Below are 26773 nucleotides of genomic sequence, written 5' to 3' on the forward strand. Positions count from 1 at the left end.
AAAGAATTTCCCCGACCTTACTGAAACTCGAGAGTTTATTATCGTGTCAATACGAGCCCCTATTCTTAGCCAGAGAACTAAATTTCACACATTACACCCCATTACGTTAAAATCATTTTTAATATTATCCTTAGTACTACGCCTCGGTCTCACAAGTAGCCTCTCGCCTATAGATTTTTTCGTCTAATAATAATATATATGCGTTTATCGTCTCTCGCAATCGTGCTACATGTCCCGTCCATCTATAACCTCCTTCGATTCGGTCACTATCAATCTCTTGGGCTGACCATGTTTCATCATCCTCACGCACTCATAAAATAACACGTGATAGCAAAGTTTTTGTGTGTGTAGGATAAAACTTCCGAACGTAAAGTGTCTGACATCCCTATAGCCGTCATAAATAAAAAAAAACACAACTTAAATGCGAAGTTTTCATTGCTACCATTCTCTCTCGGATTTGATGAGAATATTTGTGTTCAGACATCGAGAATTACAATCAAATTACGATCACATGCGATACAGAAAATTTTAAATTACGAAATAGTTCGATAACATTAAACGGATCAGAATTACAAACGGGAGATAAGTTTAACTTCGTAACTATTTCAAACTAACTGAATCATCGATTTCCTTGACCTTGTTAATACTGAATAAATGTAAACTTAATTAAAATTAAAACGTAAAGCATTCCAAGAAAGCAGTCTCAAGAGAAGCTAGAATGTTCAACGTAACTGAATAAGTAATTAAAATAACTGCTGAAGTGTAAAATGAAGGTACAGACGATGTGGGCAGAAGTTAAAATTCCTTTACAAGTTGTCTTTCCACATGAGCTGGTGAGCAACTGTCCTGGTTAATTATATTGCCCCATCCAACATGTATGGAACCAAGAGACTCACCCCCCCACCCACCTGAGCAAACCGTCAGACTTCAAAACTCAGTTCCGAGCACAAGAAACCTGACTTTTCTGCCCGAAAACAATAAATCTTTTCATGAGATGGTAATATATAGAAATTGTATTTAAGAAATTGCATTTAAGTTATTATTGATTTGAATCTTTATATAATTATATACACCTGAAGATAGTTCTTTTAGGAACTGAAACATGTCGTGAAAAATGATGGTCTAATGTAAAATCGAACATTTCGATAAAGAATATCATTTAATATATTTTAAATGTTAATTATTGTAATATTTTAATATTTAATAAGAATTTATTGTGATTAGACGGACAAGATTTAAACAATATATAAATAAATATTTTTTTTAAATAAATGCCTCAGACGTCGAAAAATTTTCGTGTATCTGAGACACCTGTTGCCCGATAAGTAAACTGTTTCGACTATCATCCTATAACTACACGGCCTTGAATTAATTTAAAGCCACCCGAAAGTGAACGCCCATCAGCCATAATAATACGCCAATGAGTATGTAACACACAATATAAATCAGCATTGAATGAGCCTTGGCATTATAATTAACTTGATGGTAACTAAAATATTAAAAAAATTGATTATATTAATGAAATATAAAATACGACTTATAATAAATAACATGTGAATACACAAATTAATGACAATTTAATTACTTAACAATAAATTAGTTTGTTGTATCGTGCGGTGATCGATTCTGACACCTACTTAACTGAAGTGTTACTTGGTGGATCTGTTCTTAATGTACTGTAAAAACCATATCGTCACGTGAGTGTTATTCATTGCCTTGTGTTTCGTCTTGTATCGTTTGTCTTGAAGCCGAAATACGTAATTTCTGTTGTGTACTACGGCAGAGCACACCGTTTATACAAACTGACAAACATTTACAACCTCCGACGCCCACAGAAGACATTCGACATGGAAAATTATGAATATTCTTCAAGGCAGAGTTGCAACAGTTATTTACATGAAACAGGTGGTTTTATTTTCATGAAAAATCGGCCACTGCTATTAGCCGTGTATACAGTAGTTGACCCTTTCGTCTTCTAATAAAATTGAGTAAGAACAACATAAGTACAAATAAGCTCATGAACTCGTGACACGACGAAGTACCAGATTTCTCATCAAACACCAGGTAACGTGTCTCTAGTATTCAATACTGCGTTAAATCATTAATATAATTAATATTACATCCCCGACGAAAGACAGGACCTTGGATATCGGTGATTAAAACTGTAAAAGTATCATTAGTAAAACCTTCGAAGTATTTAAGTATCCCTATCATATTCTCATCTAACATCGCGGGTTCGAACCCCGCTTTCTCGCTTTGTCCTGTTACGACACCGGGCTGATCCAGCATCTAAAGATGCCAGGGCCAACATGAAGAGTGGATCTTGAAAATGACCCTCTCATCACGAATCGTTGAAAACGAGCTCAGTGCTACTTAATCTGTTTGTTGCAATCTATAACCAGGTCCTTGAAACTGAATTTCTTTCGTTGGGGGATGTTCAAAATGGTAATTCAAAACAGCGAATATAAATTATGAGACGTCAGAATATTATCTGTTATAGAAAAACAGGGTCACGGCTGCAGGATATCTGTGTTTCACAGATTTTCATTAAATAAAACATTCACCCAATGATGTTAAAACATTTTACCAAAAATTTGATGAGAATTTAGCCGATAATTATACAAAGTATAATTTTATAGTTCGGTGCCTAAGTTAATTAATATTTCATATTAGAGATTTGAGTTGTGTCACGAGAAGTAACCTACAATTTCTTCCAAAACTTTGATTTTTCTGAAAGCGGCAGCAATGGTCGTTCCCTTCACGAAGGTTTAATGAAATGACAGAAAATGAAGACGGAGAAAAATCCACGGCCAGTAGTTAATTACCGGACGCCACACGCGTTTAATGACGTCCTCTGAGCAACACGCCTTACTGAAGGGGCAATGAGCTGTCACAAACCACTAATGATGCAATATATTTTTAAATTCGCCCTGTTGAATAATACCGAACACTCTAGAAGCAACCTGGCCGTGAGAACTGGAAGCTACAAACTTCTTTCTTTCTTTCTTTTTTTTAAAAAAAAAAAGACAGGAAAGATTAAACCCTGGAACAACATTACCATCCAGTAACACTGGCTCCATTTCATTGCAACGAAAATGAAACGACTCTCCGAAATTAAATTGCAAATCTGTTCATCAGCTCGTCCAATAAGACAGTATTATCGCATAAGTAGGCGAAGGTTGCAAATGAGAGCTGCAAAAGATGTGGGCTAAAGGTCTGTTACTAAAATTACAGTTCTTGAAGCTGTCACAACACAGGAGGCTCCAGAAACATCACCTCCATTTAAAAAAGACTTTACGTCATTTCCATTTGCAAACTGCAAGGAGCTGGAGTGTGCTTTGATCCGTTCCTGCCACACTTTTTCATTCATCGTCTCATTAACTCGCTTTCTATTTTGTTTCGAGGTACCAAGTATTATTACCCTCGTGAATCTGGACTCAACATCTAGACCAGGGGTGCCAACCCGCGGCCCGCCTTGAACATTTTTCCGGCCCGCGAGATTCATCAAACTTTTACAAAATATATTTATTTTATAATGGCCAAAGTAGTGAAAACCAATGTATTAAAAAAATACATTATTTGTGTATCCATATATTCAAAAATTATCTGTCGAAATTATGAGAAAAAATTAACTTTGATTTTAAAATAATATTCTTGCGAATATATGACAGATATTGCCTGTTTTATTCATTAGTATCATTATTATTATATTATCTATGTTTACATGTAAGAATAATAGTAAACACAATAATAATAACTCATTATGTTTCAATTTTTCACTCCAAAAAAATGTCTATAGTGTATCTAAATCTAATATGGGGATATATAATTTTATATGTGGCCCGCGGAGTTATGATGCATTTCCAAAGTGGCCCGAAAGATCATTTGGGTTGGCCACCCCTGATCTAGACTCTTTTTTAATACTGACTTCTGTGAATATTTACTTCTTTACGAGAAAAATAAATGGTTTGGTCGTCTCAAATAATTAAAAATATCAACTTTATTAACTTTCAAAACAAATGTATTAGTATTGTTTAAAACTTTTGAAAGACATATGAACCATAATTAACTTCTAAGTGAAATAGTCACTTTTTATGTACTTCACCGTCTGAACATTTCAGAGATGAAAAAAATATCACAATGACAAACGCGGAGCAATTAAGATTTCAGGTCAATGTTTATTATTATTTAAAGTTACTACAATACAAGTCATTAATTCTTTCTTCGGTGCTCTTAAAGGCTTCTCCGCGAGTCAGATGATCAATCATCTTGTGATTCAAGAAATTTCAGAAAGCATTCTGGTGGTATAAACGGTGTGCTGTGGTAATGACAGTTTCCGTAGCGAAGTGAGGTGACCAACTAGCTTGTGTGTTTGTGATTATTGTCTGACTCTGACACAGTACCAATTGTCTGCGGTCTACATGTGCTAGTCCCTGCTGTTCGTACAACATTCGTCTGCTTTGTATCGTCACATTCTCTACAGGTAAGCCAAACCTTAGTATTTTCCAAGAAAAATTCTGTTCAATAGTAAGTTACTGATGTGTGAATTACCACATGAGGTCACATGTTGAAACGTGTCTCGTTACGACTGGAGGAAGCCGACTCATTTGAAAAGTTTTGTGTTCCTTGTTTGTTGAACCACGTTCTACAGCATACGTTAATTAAATTTACAAAACGTTCCATCTCTATCTGTTAAGTACCATTCGACAATCTGTAGTGTTCAGGGAAAGAACTTTGGGTATTTCATCTCTCCTGTTTCACACTTCGTCATGTGACAAGGCATAACATGGATGTATACAGGGCTGATCACGTCTGACGGTCCGTTCGTCCTAATGATTTAACTCCAGAACCGTCAGACGGATTATGATGAAATTTTGTACGGACGTTATGGAATCGAAGGCCAACGCAACCCAGTACTTTTAATCTCCTACAATCCGTAAATATAATAATAACAATATGGCGAATGAGCGAAATTATGTGGTAGGAGCGATATTTAATATAGTTTCCTTCAATTACGTATAGCAACTGGTCGTCGAAAAACACGTAGCTTTCGTAATGATGCCCTTTGTAAAATGTTGGACAGGACGTCTGAATAAAATCTGTATTTATCTTTCGGACTGATGACGATAGATAATGGACCACTGGGACTAAGAGGTAAATTGTGGTGCGGAAATACATCAGATATATTTTCAAATTGTGTATGAATATTGTTTACAAGTGCTGATCTTCACAGCTGACCCTTGCCTTTCTCCTACTTTCACTCTCGTCCACATAGCGGATGCTTCTAAAGACGTTTCGCCTGCATCATCCAATCTTTTTAAACCTACAAGAACATTGCGTTGCTCGTTGTCCACTGTCTGAGGTCAGAGAACTCTTCCTTCTAGCCACTGCCTCAAGATAACAGAACTTTTCGCGGTTCAGTGTCTCGAGGTTTCCGTCGTACTTCTTACAAATTACCGGAAACCAAAAATCGGTGAAATCGACCAACACAGCACACCCTTCACGTTTGCCTGACCGGATATGATCACTGAGGCAGAGACCGTCCTCTGATCAAATTTTATACTTCATTTGTGATGAAACAAATTGGAAATTCATCTTGCTGATTTATTCCGCGTTACATGTCAGCACCAACTCGTGACGGACGAACAACTCTGGCATAAATTAAACAAGATACTTGCCTTCATATCAGTTTAAATATACAATGTGACTCTGTGGTATTCGACTGAGTGTGCCTCCGCTAGATGCCACTAGTTTTGAAAATGGCTACCCCCACAAGAGAGACAGAGTCTGTAAAAGCTGTGCAACCATCATTTCCGACACAATTTCGCAAGGAGCCACACAGCCGAGTGTCCATTTTCGCCTGGTACTAGAAATTCGAATCACAACTGCCACAGCTTCCATCATCTTCCATCACTGCACAAATTTTTGGGACGTCCTGTCGACATCTGCAGTGTAACTCGCGGAGCACATGTCGATTCTCTGTGATGTGTGTAGAAAACCTCGAGAGTTTTTCTATCAACTGATGTCAGTATTAAGTTCTAAGCACTCCGTATTGGTTCCTAAATCGTATTAAAAGTCTAAAGTTATTTTCTTCTCACAAGTATTCGATATCGTGACCCCCCGGGTAGCGTGTTTCATGTTCGTCCCGCCCATACGAAGTAACATCAGCCCAGATCTGTAGACTTGCATCGTCTAGACTTTTCTATTAGCTTCTGGTTAATGGTGAGACGAACTGAGAATAAGTCGAAGCTTCTAGGGTAATTATTGAAGACCTGAAGTACCAGTCACTTGGCCTCGCGCAACCATTGTCAAGATCGGGGCGAGAGGAAAAACCATCGCTCTAACCAGGCTCCAACCAAGCAAACATCCTAGCTGAAGGCGTAGGCAATAAAACACCAGGGATGAAAGATTCGTAGAAGCGACGCGCAGTTACCGACCGTGACGAAGAAACCAACATGAGTGGAGTCGTAAGCACAGAACAGAAAACCGTGATACAGACAACGAGAAAGACAAAATATTAATGAGATAGTATAGTTGCGTCATATTGTGATATTAATTAAAATAATTATTATATTTGTTTACCGTCAAATCACAATAAAATAGTAAGTTAAGATAATTAAAATGATTAAAATATCATCTTATGTTCCATATCGAGCATTCGATTTACATCGGAACATTCACAACATGTTTCGGTTTATCAAACCGTCATCAGGTGTAAATTATAAACTTTTAAACTCAAATTACAATTATTTATAGTTTTTTTACAATTTTATAATTTTATCATCTTTCTCAGTATATTTTATGGAAGTTGTGTCTAGATATTATTAATATAACATTATTGTTGAAGTGGTGTTATTGTAAATCGAATGCTCGATATGGAACATAAGATGATATTTTAATCATTTTAATTATCTTATCTTACTATTTTATTGTGATTTGACGGTAAACAAATATAATAATTATTTTACAAAATATTAACATATGCGCTTTACAAATCCCCACACGAAATAACCCATGACTGATGGGAAGTCCGGTGATGTTGACGGTCAATACACTGAACCTATTACAAAGGTCCGGAAAATGCTAGTCCAACAACTCCATACGAGGCGCATAGAAACGAGCAGGGTAGCCAATTATTTTTACCACAAATAAATTAAAAAATATGGAATGAAAATCATAGTTTGGCGGAGATAAAAAAGTCGAAGGCAGAGTGCAGAGTGGCTGGAAGGTTCTCATTGCTTCCCCAAGTCACTGTTGTACCACAGAAATGTAGCCTACTCATAGCATAAGAATTCTAGGACTTTTGTCATAATTCCACAGGTGTTTATATATATATATATATATATATACACACACATATATATATATATATATGGAGCCAGTTTAATCGACCTCTTCGTGGTCAGCTTTTGTAATTCTTGTCTGATATCATCACGGGAGCAACTCTTCTTTTCGAACAAGCTAAATAGAATCTACGACCCTAACGCAAGAAACTCCAATCTAAACGGAAACACGTGGTAAAGTAAGTCCCCACCGCTACAACACAAGTATAGGAATTACTCTCGTAAGTCCCACGAACTCAATCTAACTCCTATTACAGGCAGGACGTTACAACAAAACTGTCCTCGTCGTGAAGAGCTTGTGCCACTCTCAGTCGGTATAATATGGGTTTAAGTTCTGTATAGTGTATACTGGGTCTGGATATTTCCAAATTCAACTAATTCCAAGCTTTCAGATATTGAAGGACTCTGCGTTACCGACAGTTTCATCTTCCGTTACACTTATAAGTTTACCATATTTTTGAAGCATCATTACAGCCAGTGCCATAGACATACTATAAACATAACCATAAAACGAACATAGAAATCAGCTGATATTTTAACAATTTAATTTTATTTAATTTTTTCATTTATTCTATTTTAGCTGAATCATAGTTTGTTTAACAACGTTGTATGAAGTGTACAGTTTGTTTTTGCGCTGAGTGAGGTCAGGATGGCAGCGTACACTAGACCTGGAAGAGGTAGCAATGAATCTATCCCATTCTTCCGGAAAGGGATTAAGGAAATCTTCAGCCAGGCACAGCCAGGACTCAGCCCCATGTCATCATCATCATCTTCCTACCAAGCCTTGCTCAATCTTCATGATCTGACCATCTAATAGGATGGATATGGTTATAATTATGCAGTTTTCTCCAGCATCCCATCACTTTCACTAGCTCAGGTCTAAATATTCTCTTTTTTCTCAGACAACCTCAATCCATGTTCCTAATTTATGGTAGAGAACAAGTCCACACACACACATACAACACAAGAGATAATACTCTCGGTCTGTACATTAGTAGCTAAGTGGATGAGAGGAAGATTTCTGTAAGTCTCTGAAATAATTCCCCGAATTTAATATTATTTTTACTTCGTAGCGGATGTAAGCTTGGTTTGTTACTGTCGTTTCAAACATTTTCACTTCAAAAGTTCTCTTTTTAACACGTAGCTTTTGCTCCGGCTGTATAGTTGATGAATTTTCCAACTAGCGATGAACTTTTTCCTGCCGAAACCAGTGAACTGTAGAAATACGAGCAGTAGAACAGAGTGGCTCTGTCTTTCGGGTCGCTTGGCTTTCAGCGTCCTGACCATTCCTCAAAGAAAGGTCACGGGGGAAGGGAGGGTGGCTGTATTGTTTCACTAGTGTTTTAAACGGCTGTAGTAACCCATTCCGCCAGATGAAGGAAAAATCTGTCATTCCGATAAACACACAATTAGCCTGCATCCACCATAATCAGTGCAGATCAGGACAAGCAGAGAAATCTTAACGTGATTTTCATATCCCAAACTAAGCCACTCCAGGATTCCTGACGGAAGAGCGAAGCTGTCTGTAAAACCAATGATGGAATTTCCGGTCTGCCCCATTTGTTCATGCAGTAGGATCGAATCATCTACTCTGAATTAGGTGAGACACAGAAAGTGTTTGACGACGTTACCAACACTCATTTTTTAAGGTATCAGACCCTCTGACCAGTTGAAATTCAGAACTACTTCTGAATTTTTAGGCAGCTTGTAATTTCTTGAATGATGGACTGATCCATTACAAGGACGTCACAACACAGAAATACAAAGACAGCGCGCGGGATTCGAAGCCCTGTTTATCCCAGCAATCTCATTCATAACGCTAGATCACTGTTGTCTCACATCACATTAAATAAAGTATATGTTATTCTTCTTGGTAAGCTAGCAGTTGCTAAGCTTGTCAAGAAATTTCTCTCATTTTCCGGAACCCAAAGTTTCATCACCTGTTTAAAGCTTTGTAACCCCTGAGCTGGAGGACCACCTATTATCGACTGTCCTCTACTGCTTATTCAACGCTACAGAAGTTATCTTTTGTTCACGAGATCGTCACTGTGATGACAAGGGATTCACTTAACAATAAATCACTTGTTTATTAGATTTTCAATACGTTTAAACCGAAACGATAAATGTATTCGCCCGCTGGTCGCCCGTGGTCGACAGTGGAAGCTTATTTCCGGAGTAATGATTTCAGTGTGTTTACTGAGAACGTTTGAGTCTGCGGCCATAACACAGTGGCACTGCACAGACATTCGAAGAGGATTTACCTTAAAATTATACAGGCACAGAAAACCCCATAATTATGCTATTATACTGCAAAACTACGCAACATTTTATGTGAACCACAATCTGGAAATTTACGGCAACTAAATAAGTTCGAAAAATACGTAACTCGATACGCGTTTTGCCGGTCATTTCTTAACGAGCCTATAAAACATCAAAATCTGTTTACTGTAGCAGATGAACTGGCTGGGCATAAAATGTTAATCTCCGTCTCGATCTGTTGCTCCAAAGAAATACAGGATGATTCAAAACGTTAGGGCCAGACTGAAGGAGCGTATAGAGGGACTCGGAGAGAATAACTTTCGAATAGGAATCCATGTCCTCCGAAGTTATCCTGAGTCAGTCGAGGCCATTGAAGGTAGGGAAGTCTGATAACATTCCGCTGAAATAATTTGGTTTGTAAGATTTCTAATGTAATCCTTGTACATGAATAAAAAACAAAATTAAGCTAGTAGGAGAATAGCAAAGTACGATTATTTCAGCCTTCAATGGCCTCGACTGACTCAGGATAACTTCGGAGGACATGGATTCCTATTCGAAAGTTGTTCTCTCCGAGTCCCTCTGTACGCTCCTTCAGTTTGGCCCTAACTTTTTAAATAACGCTGTATATTATTTAATCCTCCACAAAGAGGGTAGTTCGAAAATACTCAGATGTTCCTCGTAAAGTAAATCTGTTGTTTTTGCCTGATGCATTAGTGTTGAATTATTTTATGACAAAACGACGAAACAAGATGGAAGTGGCAAAATCTGAGGTTTTGTGTAGAATTTAAACCAGCCACTTTGGGGACCAGAACTCGCGGCGTCATCGTATTGAAATAAGGACATACGCAATTCATATTAATGTTATTATTGTTCACAATGAATGTGTTCGTATTCATCTGCACATCCAAAGTTACGCAGATCACAAACCGAATATCGGTTTCGCCTGATATAATATCTGTTCCACTTTCTTAAACAATTGTCTGAATATAACTGAGGCCGTTTACTAAACTGTATCATGAAAAGAAAGTCCCTGACCTTATGAGTGTAAGTTGGCTGATTGGCTCTCGGGATCTCATAAAGATCGCCATGTTGGTATTACTGAAATACGCATGTAAATTAAAATACCACAAATGGCATGACCTACATACCGAATTCTAGAAAACCAGGCCAAGTAGTGCTACCCTATGACAGGAGACAGACGGACGGGTGGGTGGATATACATATATAGCGCGTTCGATAAAAAGTATATATCTCATCGCGAAGGACGCCGTACAAGATCGTTCGTATGAATGGTTTGTGACACGACACATTGAAAGAATTTGATTCTTCAATTACTTTTACAGTAAAATAAAGGATAATGAGGTTGGGTGGGGCATGTAGAACGCATGGGGTGACCAATTCATACATGAAGATTTCTGTTTTCTGGGTTGTTGCACTGTTTAGTCTGGTATAACCTCTGAAACGTTGGTTAACATCGACCAGACTACACAGCGCAACAACCCAGAAGACAGAAATCTTCATACTCTGATGACGGAGGCAGTATGACCTCTGAAACGTTGGTTAACATCGACCAGACTACACAGCGCAACAACCCAGAAGACAGAAATCTTCATACTCACCGCTGCGAGAACCTCAAATCATACAATTGGTACATCTTATCCGTAAAAACCTTAACGAAAGAGGACACATGAGAGACCCAAGCGTGAATGGGTTAATTACATCAAAATTAATTTTGAAGAAATGTGGTGGGTGTAGGTTGAATTGTATCAGTTCAGGATGTCATACATTGGTGGGATCGTGCGAATATGATGATAGACCTTCGATTTTCTTATAAGGCTTGGAATTTTTTGGGCTAGCAAGCCATAAAAGTGAAGAATATTGGTTAATATCTGCTCCAGTTCCATATTTTCGTAATGCATCGGTCGCAACGTACCACTCGATGTCTTTAATTCCCATTACAACATAAACAAGGCCACAAACACCACAATAAATAATAATAGCCCATTTTATGCGCTTATTCCAAAATTACGATTTCACTCAAGAGGCCCCATTATGAATTACTTCTGCTGCATAACACCTTCCTTTTTTCAGTGCATAGGTGCTCAATGTTACATTAGTTGATATCCCTTGTTCAGGGCCCTGAGATCGAAACTCGATATCTTAACTGAAAATTTTTCTTCCTTAGACAGTCAGAGTAAATGTTATAATAGGCCAAGATCACTTTGCTACATTCTGTGTCATATAGTCCACGAGGCATAAACGTGTCTTTAAGAAAACCCAAGAACCTGACTTAAACATATCCAAAAATGTCTCTAATCCTTCAGTCATACGTACAGACTATGTTAAATATTGCTGTTCATACCTATAACGTAATCTAAGCACATAAGTAAACATACACATGCAAATTACATTTGTACGCGTCTAATATAACATGGCACCTTTTCGTCTCATTGTGAATATCCGAATATCGAAGAAACACTATCATCGAAATATATCGGTCCAGTGCTTGACATCTTGCTCGTATCTGGGGGTTTCCCGGGTTCAAATCTCGGCCTGGACGCTGAGCAAACTATGGCCTGAGAGTCAGAAGCTGCCCGTGGTAAAATTCTTTGGATATTAATAATAACAGTACCTTTGTTTAATTGTTACTAAATCATACATATTATAGTGTACTATAATAACTAACATATCAATGCGTTTAAGGATATGCAGGCCCAAGATCTGGTGCCCTGGTATAATTATCACTGTAATTTATTAAACCTTCTACTGACTGTGGTAACAGTAGGACGGTATAGAGTAGGTAAATTACGAGTGAGGGCACCAATCAGAGTTCAGGATGTCATCCGTATTATTTATCAAGACTGCAACGTGTATGGATTTTCATAATTTATAAATTATAGACAATCATTACGAATAATTGATATAACTCCTTAACAGTTACTGAAGAACTGATTTTTTTATTGAGGCCTGCGGTCTCTTATAAACAATCCAATCCGGATTGCAAGTAAAAATAAATGCCCACCCTGCAAAACACTATAATCTTAGCTATTAACAGGACATAAACAGGAACTGTTGTAGAAAGAATTCTAGTGTTGACAGGTTTACCATTGCATCACTGCACAATAGCATTAATCATATTTAGTTAAATATACGCCACAAAGAGTTATGAGTTTTTTCCAAGATCCAGTGTTTTGTACCACGCGATGTTTTATACAACTCTTATGTATGTAGCTTAAGCTACTTCTATTGGGCAGATTCGAGCAGAAGCTAATTAACCAAACGCCTTTAAAAGAAGATTCTCGATAACACATTTCGTCGAAGTCTGTTAACATTAAACGTTCACCCAAACTAAAGTCACATTGAGCATGATGTATATATACACAACAACATCGAGTGTGTTATTAAAAATGGAATAAAAATCTGAAAAAGAACATCGTTTGATATCTGGTAAAAAAATCTAATAAAAATGCACGCTAGCATAATGTATGAAAATTGTATTTGAATTATTTATCGTTTTGAAGTTTTATATAATTATATACATCTGAGGATGGTTCTTTTAGGAACCGAAACATGTCGTGAAACATGAAAAATTATGGTCTAATGTAAATCGAATATTTCGATAAAGAACATAATTTAATATTTTAAATATTTTAAATGTTAATTATTGTAATATTTTAATATTTAATAAGAATTTATTGTGATTAGGCGGACAAGATTTAATATATACTTATTATATCACAATATGACGCAACTTTACTATCTTATTAAACATGCTGACGGACGGACAAACAGAACTTCCCAATTATGCATTCATGCAACTGACGTGTAATTTACGCGCAAACATACAATAATCACTTCGGTATTTTCCAATACTCACAGCGTGATACAGAAAATTATTTTAATTTGCTTCTTAAAATGAACATATTTGGTATATAAAAGGGTTAACTTGTAAGTGTGCTTGAGTAACAAAGCGTAAAATGTTACAATATCTGACAATTCAAATCAGCATATGACGAAAGAAGTTTGATTTAGAACAATTTGTTAATACAAAATGACGCCTGCTTATTCTGAGCTGCAGTCAGAGAGTTTTAGTGGCTTAAAAATATTAAAAAAAAAACATTACGTTCATGCGGAACATTACTTTAATTAAAAATAACTGAGGTTTCGTGTGAAGTATTAACATTTAATTTCGATGTTCATGCGTATTTTCACACCACACTGCACACATTTATGTTTTCGCTGTTGCAAATTCACGTCAAATGCCCTCACTTAACCCGCAGTGATAGGTCCGCAAAGTTTCGCACCGCAGGATGAATTCAGTTCTCGGAAAAGGAAAACCACTGTGTCCAGCGCGGCTCTGGAACAGACACCCTGCTGAATGAGCACTGGGAACTTTCATCATCCACCGCGAAAGTGAACGCAGTTTCAAAATGATAACTCATATCGATTTTTTTTTCCGATTTTAAGATTGTTGAATTCGTGCCTTTTCTTAGTCAAATTAGCAACTTAAAAGACATTTTCTACCTCCATTTTTGTATATAATTGCAGTATTATTTAACCTCGTTCTACAGTGTCCCAAAATATGTGTGCACATTAACATTGTTATGGATCCCCGTGTGTTGTGTTTGCGAGGGGTCTACACTTAACAGATGGGTTCGATTCCCGGCTGTGCCCGAATTTATAACTTGTGTTGGGCAAGGCCGTGGTCTGGGCAACACGGAGTTTTCCTCCGGGGGCTTCCCCGGTTTCTCCGTGGCATCCCAAAAATCACTCCATTCACACACAGAAGAAGGCAATGGCAAACCACTTCTGGATCATCTGCCAAGAACGTATATGAACAGGTCCCAGTCCGAGAAAAGGATGGAAGGATCCTGTTCATATGGACCTGTCGTCAGACAGGTCACTAAATAATAATAAGATGAGGTGGTCTAGCGGTTAGAACGCTGGCCTTGTAATCCTGGGGTCTCGGGTTCGATTCCCGGCGGTGCCCGAATTTATAACTTGTGTTGGGCAAGGCCGTGGTCTAGGCAACACGGAGTTTTCCTCCGTGGCATCCCAACAATTACTCCATTCACACACAGAAGAAGGCAATGGCAAACCACTTCTGGATCATCTGCCAAGAACGTATATGAACAGGTCCCAGTCTGAGAAAAGGATGGAAGGATCCTGTTCATATGGACCTGTCGTCAGACAGAACACTAAATAAATAAATAAATAAGTTTCGGTGGTTCAACAATGAGCAAAGCTAACTCTTATGGTTATACTCATTGCATGTTAGAGTCAACAACGCTTTAACAATTGAAGCTGTTTACTGAAGTTATGCGCGGTTTTGAGACTACGCGTGTTCAAGCCAAACTCATAATAGCAGAGCACATTTCGCCCTCGATATTCTTCATGTGACCACATGTGACTACCAGTTTTGCTGTTATTCTTGTCTTATTTCATATTGTCCCTCTGTGTGCAGGTGAAGAGACCATGAACCAAGATGACCTGCAAGACCTCGAAGAAGAGTTGGAGCAATGGGAAGAAGAGAGGCTGAGGAGCTTGAGCAGATATTTAACTCATGCAAATGGCGGTCTTGTGGGCGGTAATGATGTTGTGCGAGGTCGTGCAGGTGGAAACATCATCGGACATAACCTCGGCACTGTAGCCAGTCAAAGTGGGGAGAATATTAGGGGTGGAAAAATTGTTCCAGCTTTTGATTCAAACGGAGGCGAAAACATTGAACGAGGTCTTGATTCAATCGGGGGTGGAAACCTTATAAGAGGTCTTGATTCAATCGGGGGCGGAAACCTTATAAGAGGTCTTGATTCAATCGGGGGCGGAAACCTAATAAGAGGTCTTGATTCAATCGGGGGCGGAAACCTTATAAGAGGTCTTGATTCAATCGGGGGCGGAAACCTTATAAGAGGTCTTGATTCAATCGGAGGTGGAAATCTTATAAGAGGTCTTGATTCAATCGGGGGCGGAAATGTCGTACGGAACATTGATTCAATTGGGGGCGGAAATGTATTACGAAATATTGATTCAATTGGGGGCGGAAATGTACGAATTACTGATTCACTCGGGGGCGGAAATATCGTACGAAACATTGATTCAATCGGGGGCGGAAATGTATTACGAAATATTGATTCAATTGGGGGCGGAAATGTACGAATTACTGATTCACTCGGGGGCGGAAATATCGTACGAAACATTGATTCAATCGGGGGCGGAAATGTATTACGAAATATTGATTCAATTGGGGGCGGAAATGTACGAATTACTGATTCACTCGGGGGCGGAAATATCGTACGAAACATTGATTCAATCGGGGGCGGAAATGTATTACGAAATATTGATTCAATTGGGGGCGGAAATGTACGAATTACTGATTCACTCGGGGGCGGAAATATCGTACGAAACATTGATTCAATCGGGGGCGGAAATGTCGTACGAAACATTGATTCAATCGGGGGAGGATATCTTGTAAAAGGTCTTGATTCAATCGGGGGTGGAAATCTTATAAGAGGTCTTGATTCAATAGGGAGCGGAAATGTCGTACGAAACATTGATTCAATCGGGGGCGGAAATGTCGTACGATACATTGATTCAATCGGGGGCGGAAACCTTATAAGAGGTCTTGATTCAATCGGAGGTGGAAATGTGATAAGAGGTCTTGATTCAATAGGAGGCGGAAATGTCGTACGAAATATTGATTCAATTGGAGGCGGAAATCTTGTAAAAGGTCTTGATTCAATCGGGGGCGGAAACGTTGTACGAAGTTCTGACGCTGAAAGTGGATAATTTATGGTTCGACTGGGAATAAATCAGAATCCCTGGGAGTCAAAATAGCAAGGTATCCAGCGGGAACTCCAGAACAAAATCCTAGCCGCTGAACTTGGAATCGTGTGGATAATTGTTGCCTACGTTACAGTCACTACTAAATTAACTATGTGTATGCATGTGTACAGTAAAAATATAATCATATCATTATTGCATGCTATATATTTGTAACATATGTATATTTAAGAACAATATTAAGTGTTAAAAATAAATACAGTTAAATTAGCAATCGTCTCTTCACTTCACTACCTCTTTCAAATGAGTGCTAGAACGACGTACAGTCATTTCATTGCAGTAATTCTTTGCGTAGAAGGGGACTGGGAAATATTACGAAACTGATCTCCAGTCTAAGTAAAACGTTCACTCCGAAGTCTTCAAATCTACCTGTTCTTGACAGATTTCGACAGTTCTATTTGTCGAATTCTCTGTCAAATCTTACTTATATCAATATATGTATATAATCAATTTTTATGTTTCAATGAGCTCTCGCCTAAAATGCCAAATTAGGGCGATAGATCTACTTGTTTATTCTGAAGTTATATTAAGCTCCTTCAAAATAAAACGTCGAGATTTTCTCCTGACTTTCCTGCCATATGTAGATCGAGACCCGGAGCTTACAGTTCGTTGTTACGCCGGACATATGAAAACCGCTCACGCACTTTGTGATTCTGTGACTGAAAACTCAAAGAGGTCGTTCCCTTTTCTGTCTTGGTCGCCACAGTAGTCCTCCTAGGAACACGGAAGCTGCTTTCGGGCTGCCTGCAGGCCATCAATATACACGGCAGATTGTATGTGAGCGTCCGCGCGCTGATACTACGTAACACAAGACCCGGAGTTACCCTAAGCGGGTCCAAACCTTAAAGAATTACTGAATGTGAAACCCACAGCATTCGGCGACGCATATGAACGACATAAATTGTGGAATCAACAGTGTTTCCCCACCTTCGATCCACAAACCACTGTCAGTCAGATGCTTCTTCATTTTATTTCCTTCCTCAGGACGGACCTAGCAGCGATAAAACACCCTCTTCTCGCTTACGCCATGGTCTCGTAAGATGTCTCTTCCCTTCGAGCATTCAAAACTAAAATTCTGTATTAATTTCTCATCAGCATGCATTCTATATGGTCCGCTCATCCCGTCCTTCCTAAACTCATCATCCTAGTCATTGCTGAAGAGTACGAATCGTGAAAGTCGGCATGAATTTTCTTCGAGTGAAGAGCGTGTAGCAAGGAGTAAGCTAATCGCCAGGCGACAGACCGGAGCAGCGCGAACAGCGAGGGTACAGGATCCAGAGAGAGACGCGTGGCGGCTTGTCGTTAGGCGGATATTGGGACCAGATTGACTTCGCTTGCATTTTCAACTCAATGACAGTAAACACACAAATCAAGCGATGAGATGACCAAAAGGCAGGATTAATTCAGTGATCAATACTCGTGTGACACTGAACGAGTAGAACTTGAGGCCTGAAATAAATAAACTAAGAGCTCCGATTCAGCATATGAAATGTCTCTCATCAGTAACAAGTCAACTGAACAGAATTCTCTTATTTTATCGATCACAATAGCCCTTAAAACTTACTTCAATTTTTGTAAAAAATTCTCTGGAGTTAGCGAGAAAATTTAGTTATTATTCCAAATGTCGCCAATGGAATCTACTGCTCTGTTTCACATCCATCTAATTTAAAGGCACATCACAAGATAAGAACTAAACCTATCTTCAGGTTAAAAATATACAAAACCATATTTTATCGGCTAGATATATCATTTCTCAAACTGCAAATTCAACCAAAACATTTGACTTTATTGAACACTCGAGGACGTACCAGCTTTCTTAATGATGTCTATGCTGTCATTATTATAATCGTCTTAACAGTATTCGCAGTGCTGTTACGAAGCTTAGACAGATTGTGAACAGAGCGACGTCGAACCAGGAGGGCGAGCAATGAGTGAGGCATGCAGGAAGTAGTCCTCAATACCTCGACCTGGACTCAATTACAACTTCCCCGGTGTTACTGGCGTTCTCTGAAACTGCACGTACATTTTACAAGTTCGTCGTCCTATTTACACCGACTGATTTATTTATAGCACATACAAATCTGCTGATGTGCAGTTAATCGATTACACACCAGAGTCAAAAGATACTTCGCCATTTGCCTAGTTAATTATTAATCATATAAAAAAATATTTTAACTAAACTTTTATACCCCAGTAATTAGGTACGGGGCTAGGTATGGCCACGTATAATAATAAGAGATTTTTCCGTGTCGAGACACTTAATTCATATCAACTTCGCCCACGTGTTATTTCGTCCCCAGAAATTTAACCTAAACCACTCCTACAAGCCGTTTCACCCAAATTCCTCTTCGACTACTAAATTTGGTCTATTCCATTTCAACGGTGTTACAGAACACAAAAATAAGAATTTATCAGTGTGTTTTGTGTCGGGAGCCTTGAGTTTTCTGTAAAACGTAAGTCTTGTGATCTATTTATTTAGATGGTAACTGTTTCGCACATGTGAAGACTTTGGAAAATGAGAGAAACTCATGATACAAACTTACATCCTAAGCGTTTAATTTTCATCATGTTATCTTAGGGATTTCATTAGGGTTTTATTACGATGCAACACTACACGGTTATAATTACCTCGAATTCATAAGAAACACTGTACTATATTTTAATACTACCCGTAGAACGTTGTTTTTACTGCCATCTGACAACCTTCTTTGGAACCTCGACAGTCCTGCCATTTCCTGTGTTCCAAATGAAATTCGTACGTTGTGTGCTAAACTTTCACGAATTGAATGTTCAACATGATCAAAAATTGATATATTTCTGTATTTTCCGAAGGGCGGATGAAAACAATTACGCGCGTCAATTGGAGTAGATTAAAAAGTAGAAGATTAAATGAAACAGATGAAGCGTCTCATACGTTAATCTGCACTGGAAAAATTAACGTACACGGTAATGGCGTAGTTGAAATGTAGGCGAACAATCATAGAACCGAATTTTCTACTTTTAGAACTACGCTAAGATACGCCATTACTGCTGATTTTAAAGACATATTTAACAACAAATTAGTCTCCTTTGAGGACAATTTATACGGGGAAAGAGTCTAGGCATATTATGTCTATATGCTTTAGTTCATGTATTAATATAATCATATATGTAATTTGTAATGTATTTTATTAGTGTTGTGTATTTTTATCAGTGTTTGCCTACCATAGACTCCCTACTGTTGGCAACAGACTATGCAATAAATAAAATGCATTGAATTATTACCATTTCGTCATCATTAACATCCTTACAATGACGTAGATATTTAGTCGGCTCCTCCAAACATGGGGGATCAGCTAGTTTCATGGTCTCGGTTGAAATTGTGTGCTATACGTCAGAAAAACTATTACATGCCATGAACAGAATTTGAACCCACAATCATCCACGGGTAATGCGTCCTGAGCTGACAACGCTTTATACATACGTTATGTTACGACGTTGTATCAGTTACTCGCGTTATGAGGCTTGAACCACGGTCAGCGTCATGAAACCATTATTCATCAGTGGCGTTGCTGCTATAAAGCTGTTTCGAACTGAAGACGCCTCGCTTACGTATCGCCAGAATGGACGACAAAATGTAAGGACAGTTATTAAAGCATTCGAAATTCGAAAATGTATCATATCGAAGTAAGATAAGAAAATGGCGTTTACAATGCGTGAAATTGATATAAAATCCTCGTGCGATCAGCTGCGTAAATTCGGAGCAGACGCTCGACGTTTCGGAGACCTTCCTTACCTTCGTCACCAGGAACTTCTGCTCCGAAACTACACGGCTGTTCGGACAGAAAGAGTTTTGTCACACTAACTGGGGTGAGCTGGGTGATGTATGAATCAGGCATTCACTTCAGCGTTCAATTGTGAGATTCACGAGTAACCGGACCGTCACAGTTGCAGGTCGGGAGGTGGACGGACTGGCACCCTTCCCGCGCAAGACGAGAAGCGGTCTGGACTCCCTCTCTGGAGTTACTTTCGGCTGGAATAAGCGCCTGGACTCGCTCAGGTAACCTGCTTTGCCTCACACCATTCTTTGGGTTTGTATTAAAGGCAAGTTTCACTATTCTTGTTTCAGAACGAAAGATGAACTTCAGCGTGCCTGTGTATGAAACAATCCCAATGGATTTTCGTGAAACTTGGTATAAACATCATGCAACTACAACCTAGCGTATCGTTTTACTTGTTAGAAGTAAGAACACAAACTGCTTGTTAACACGACATGATCTGGAAGTCGTGTGTGCTGGGTTCGATTTCCGGCGGTGCCCGAATTTATAACTTGTGTTGGGCAACGCCGTGGTCTAGGCAACACGGAGTTTTCCTCCGTGGCATCCCAACAATTACTCCATTCACACACAGAAGAAGGCAATGGCAAACCACTTCTGGATCATCTGCCAAGAACGTATATGAACAGGTCCCAGTCCGAGAAAAGGATGGAAGGATCCTGTTCATATGGACCTGTCATCAGACAGAACACTAAATAATAATAAGATGAGGTGGTCTAGCGGTTAGAACGCTGGCCTTGTAATCCTGTGGTCTCGGGTTCGATTCCCGGTGGTGCTCGAATTTATAACTTGTGTTGGGCAAGGCCGTGGTCTAGGCAACACGGAGTTTTCCTCCGTGGCATCCCAACAATTACTCCATTCACACACAGAAGAAGGCAATGGCAAACCACTTCTGGATCATCTGCCAAGAACGTATATGAACAGGTCCCAGTCCGAGAAAAGGATGGAAGGATCCTGTTCATATGGACCTGTCATCAGACAGAACACTAAATAATAATAAGATGAGGTGGTCTAGCGGTTAGAACGCTGGCCTTGTAATCCTGGGGTCTCGGGTTCAATTCCCGACGGTGCCGGAATTTATAACTTGTGTTGGGCAAGGCCGTGGTCTAGGCAACACGGAGTTTGCCTCCGTGGTATCACAACAATTACTCCATTCACACACAGAAGAAGGCAATGGCAAACCACTTCTGGATCATCTGCCAAGAACGTATATGAACAGGTCCCAGTCCGAGAAAAGGATGGAAGGATCCTGTTCATATGGACCTGTCCTCAGACAGAACACTAATTATAATAATAACCTAAGTACACATTTCGTACCACAAGACCTCTCCATACACGTGTATGTTGTAATGTTAATCTTGTTACCGAAACAAAACGCTTTGTTTTAATTCGATATCAGTCCAGACTTAATTATATTCCCCCCCCCCCCCATCTTCATTGGTCAGAAAAATAAATTGAAAATGTATTTGGCAAACAACACATACACGTAATGGTTTCAGACGAGCGCTGTTAAATTAAATTGAGTTCACCTGTGTCACTAGCGAATTTATTTTATGGGTCAGCAATGCAGCTGAGTCCGGCCATTAACGTACTGAAAGGATGCCACTAGAACATCCATGTAAAGACAGTGTCCTGTGTTAAAACCTGTTTTCCTCAGACTTACAATCCACAGGAAACAAGACAGAAGCGTCGAGAACATTTTGTGCTCCACGTAGTTCGAATGAAAACTCAAATATCAATAAATATAATTGTTATTTCATTAAAATACAAATTATTACAGAAACTGCATAAAAAATTAAACAAAATAAATGCTTTACTTTACTATTTCATTAAGAAATTGGCACTTGCTTGTCATCTGACGAATGCAAAACATCCAACCAGTAGTTTGATCCATTATGCCTGAATTCGTACTGACGGTCACAAGTCATTTATTCTACAGGGTGCGCAAAACTTTACTCGTGAATATGATCTTTAAGAAAAAGATACACTGTTCGAACGTCATCTGCTACAGAAACTCTCAAAATTTCTTCTGATTACCATACGCATTCAGCATGGGCGCCATTTGTCCAAACGATATTCAAGATCCAGGTAATTGCTGGATGTCACAGTCGCTGATTTTCCTCAGGAATTCCTTGTCTTCGTCCACTTTCTCGAGCAAGGTCACTGCAAATTCCTTACGGACTACCGTATCATCTGGCTTAATCGCCTTACAATTTGTAAGCATAAGGGCACAAACGTTTTCGGAACACCCGATGCGCTGTCGAATGCGTGCGGCGTTTGTAAGTCACGTGCTGAAGCTCGTGTCGACGATATAACTCGACTGATTGGCCGCCCTGCACCCTTCCGGTTTCATTAAACCGTTTGTACAACGCACGTATCGATGGTCTTGTTGCTGGCGTCTTTGAATCTGTGTAGCCGAGATCGTTTCGATAAACCACGACACACATTGTGCCTTCTTCCGCGGGTTCTTGGCGACTGACCTGATTTACAAAGACGGATTCAGTTCAGTGGTAAACAACGGATGCTACCACCTACCGGGAACTCAGTAAAACTTTAAGCGTTTCTCTAGGAGATGACGCTCAGACTGTGTACCTCTTTCTTCACATAAATGTCTTATTCTCGAGTAAAGTTGTAAAGATATTTATGCACACCCTGTATATTTTGATATAACCTTATGAGAAAATTCTGGATAAACTTACGAATGTAGTTGATAAAGACTGACATTTCTAGATGATTACTGCTGTCGGTTTTTAGCCCTTTTCATATCTAAGTTAATACAACAGATCCCTTCCTCAGGAGCATAACCAACCAGATGTCTTACGGAACCCGAAGGTTCATCACCGAATTAACCAAAGCCCTCCACCGGACCCTGTCCTGGGCCAACAAAATCCAGTCTCCTTCAACTCCTATCTCCCATAGATCCCGCCTGAGATAATCCTCCCATCTACGTCTAGGTCTCTCCAGAGGTCTCTTCCGCTCAGGCTTCCCAAATAGTGGACCCAACCAACCAGATGGCCTACGGAACCCAAAGGTTCATCACCGAATTAACCAAAGCCCTCCACCGGACCCTGTCCTGGGCCAACAAAATCCAGTCTCCTTCAACTCCTATCTCCCATAGATCCCGCCTGAGATTATCCTCCCATCTACGTCTAGGCCTCCTCAGAGGTCTTTTCCCCTCAGGTTTCCCAACCAATACCTGGTGAACACCTCTTGTCCCATCCATGCGCGCTACATGCCCAGCCCATCTCATTCTTCTCGACTTCTCAGGAGCATAATATCGCTGATTATTTTGTCGCAATATGGGTCTATAAGAACACTATATGAAAAACATATTTTCAATGTAAGATGCAATACAAATTACAGTGATTGGCCAGGCGAGACTTTCACGACATGAAATATTTATGTTTCAGAGGAATTACTTTCGGTAATCAGAAGAGAAATTTCGACGAAATCGATCGTTCAGGTTTCAACAGCTTTGTTAAAAAGAACTTCGACGAGATCGACCGGTCTGGATTCGACGGCTTCGTGAAGAAGAACTTCGACGAGATCGACCGCGTGGGTTTCGGAAGCTTTGTCAAGAGGAACGCGCCCTTCCTCCTTGCTCGCAGCTACGAGAAGGAGAACCACTAAGAACAAACAAACGCAACCAAGACAATTCTGCTACCCGACTCGGGGGCAGATCGTAAAATTAAAAGTATTTTTATGTAAAGAATGTTCAAGCTTCTATTTTAAAAATCTGGATTCTATCATGCAAACTTAACAAACCAATATTGTGAACACGTGTAATATAAATCTGATATTTGAGGTATAAGAACTCTACAATTTACATTTTCTTGAACATGCAAACTAAATGGGTGTGGGAAACACACATTTGACACTCTAAAATAATTTCTTAATTCGATAAAAAAATAAATTTGTGGGCAGTGAAATTTCGACAAAAACACAGCATCCTAGCGTTCAACGTCTCGAGAAAAATAACATATTTAATCGACTACAACTGTCTCCAAACTAAAAAAAAATTACGTGATTATAATGTAATAAATTACTCTTGTTCAAATATTTATATCTGAATCGTTAAGAAGGCAGTATTTGGCTTCTTCTTAGACTTAAAACAGAGTACTATCTTCGTGGGTCATCGTCTCTACAGACCTACTTAAATTAGATATATTTCAACTCTCTCTGGCCTACATATGATTCAATTTCTACATAAAAATATGTTGAATCGATTAAGCATCCAGTGTACGGATACATCGTCATACAAATTTTTCAGGACGCGTGCTATCGAAATCCCACCCCAATGCTTAAAATCTTTTTACATTAGTCAATAATCCGAAAAAAAAAATATTAGAAATTTGCTTCCCAAAAACTGTGTATACCATTTATTCGTTAGGTTATTTAAGTGGTAGGGCCTGTATCAGGATTGTTTGTCTCAAAATAACTCTCACAGCAAGGTCCACTTTACGTAAATTAATAAGCAGTGATTAGGTCCAGGTAGATTGAAAACACGTAATGAACTTCGGTTGATGTAATATTGAAATAATTTTATTATACCCAAATAATAAATCAAAATTACAAGAGTTATTTGGTTAAAGATTCTACTTTTTCAAAAATGTCTGAATAAGTGTTTATAATGACACTCTAGTTACTGAATGGAGGCTGAGGCTTAAACATATCATCTTATTCAAAAGAATAATACAAAAAAAATCTCTGTCTCTCATGCCGCGTAGAATATTAAAATGGTTATGTAAATAAATATTATATATGGATCTGCAGCTATGGATTCCGAATCGGCGTAACTGTTAAAATTCCAAATCTTTATATCAAATGGTTGGTCCAAATGTACAGTTCTGATGCAGGAATTCACCATCTTTCTTTACACTGTAACATACATGTACCAATTCTTTCTTTTTGCAAAAAAAAATAGAACACTGTGATGTACTGTATAGAGTAAACAATAAAACAAAGTATAAATATATATTGTAATTGACTTGTTATTATACCAATAATATTTTCGCAGGCGTTTTGAAACAACCTGTGAACGCGTCCTCTACAGAAGTGAAGGTAGGCCCGACTTAGAAACTACAGACTGAATACCTGACATTTAATATAATCAAACCGATAAATATTTCGCCCGGGTTCAGCCCTGAATATCTAAACGATACGCCGGTAACAATCAGCAAGGCATCTGAACCCGAAAGACCACAACAGACACACAGAGTCTATATTACAAAAAATAACTTGTTCCATCGACCAACACAAGCAGTTCAGTGTCGAAGCTAGACACAAAATACGTCACTGCCGTGTCTTTCCTAATTCAACATTTTCAACAGCGCTGTCATTCGATATTACAGGCTATAACTTCCCCACTTAAAAGAGCGTCGTTAAATAACTCAAAAATCATTTGTAATATATCGCTTGGACGTACAAGTACGTCATTCAAACTTCCCCCACTGTGAACGAAAGCTATCCTGATAAATATTGCGAGTGCTTCATTCCTACAAAACTTGGAAAGACAGCTGATTTTTTTTTTGTAAATTTTCTTTGTTTGAAATCAATGCGTTACAACGCTTTTAACTTTAAAAACCACGAAAACAACAGTGAGAGTACAGAAATAACAAGACTGTAACCAAATGCGCAGAAGAAGCAGATTTTTCTTTACTTCAGCGCAGCTAAATTTTAAACTCAACGGTTACCTTTACACTAGCTCTCAGAAATCAATGCAAGGTTGTTCATTGCGACACTAAAACTTCGAAGGTCGCGGATCGTGTTAACATTTTACCCTCCACGAGGACCTCGCATCTCATACAGAAATTTACAGCAAAACTTCTATATGACGCTTCACACACACGTACGAGTATATTCTCACCTTCACGGGTTTGTGTACGCAATCAACATGATTCATATGCAAATGCCGTTGTAAATCTGAGGGACCCATACAATTGTTTCTTATATTCTGATAACAACGCACACTGGGCGATAGGAGGTCTGTAATCACCAACACAGGTAAATCCGAATTGGAGACATGCGTCATTTATTTACGTTTTTCTATTCTTATTTGTCAATGACAAAATGTTTATCATGAGATGATAATGTTGCGTCATATTGTGATGATTATAATTGTTTAATTTTAACCGTCTAATCACAATAAAATATTTTATTAAATATTATTATTTAAAATATATCGATAGAAAGAGCATCATTTTAATATATTTCAAATATTAAATGTTAATTGTAGTAATAATACTTTAATATTTTAATATTTAATAAAATATTTTATTGTGATTAGACGGTTAAAATTAAACAAAATGTTTATCGTTTAACTTGTCTTGCTTTGTAATGGCTGACTTCTGGGTTGTTCCGCCGTGTACTCTGATAGAACCTAACCAATGTTTAGCAGTTGCTAAGTGTTTCAATCATCGGGGCGAAAACAATATCCAAAAAAAAAAAAACCCCAGAAAATACCCAATCTTACGGGATTTTTCTTGCCGGTGATGCATTGTAGAGATCAGGAAAATA

General features: G+C 38.6%; 1 protein-coding gene across 1 annotated transcript in view; it reads left to right on the forward strand.

Moving 5' to 3' along the window:
• LOC110835669 (uncharacterized) overlaps positions 1-25164 on the forward strand; it is a 49747-nt gene extending 24583 nt beyond the window's left edge. Inside the window, exons 4-6 of the mRNA XM_087347953.1 lie at positions 15067-16386; positions 20376-20481; positions 23668-25164. Of these exons, the coding sequence (XP_087204079.1) occupies positions 15067-16386; positions 20376-20481; positions 23668-23887 (1646 nt within the window). The 3' untranslated portion in view covers positions 23888-25164. The remainder of the gene's footprint in view (positions 1-15066; positions 16387-20375; positions 20482-23667) is intronic.
• Positions 25165-26773: the final 1609 nt, after the last annotated feature.

The sequence above is a fragment of the Zootermopsis nevadensis genome, unplaced genomic scaffold, assembly GCF_977971745.1.
Source record: "Zootermopsis nevadensis isolate Lab colony 2312 unplaced genomic scaffold, Znev_1.0 Znev_ptg000001l, whole genome shotgun sequence".
Lineage (NCBI taxonomy): Eukaryota > Metazoa > Arthropoda > Insecta > Blattodea > Termopsidae > Zootermopsis > Zootermopsis nevadensis.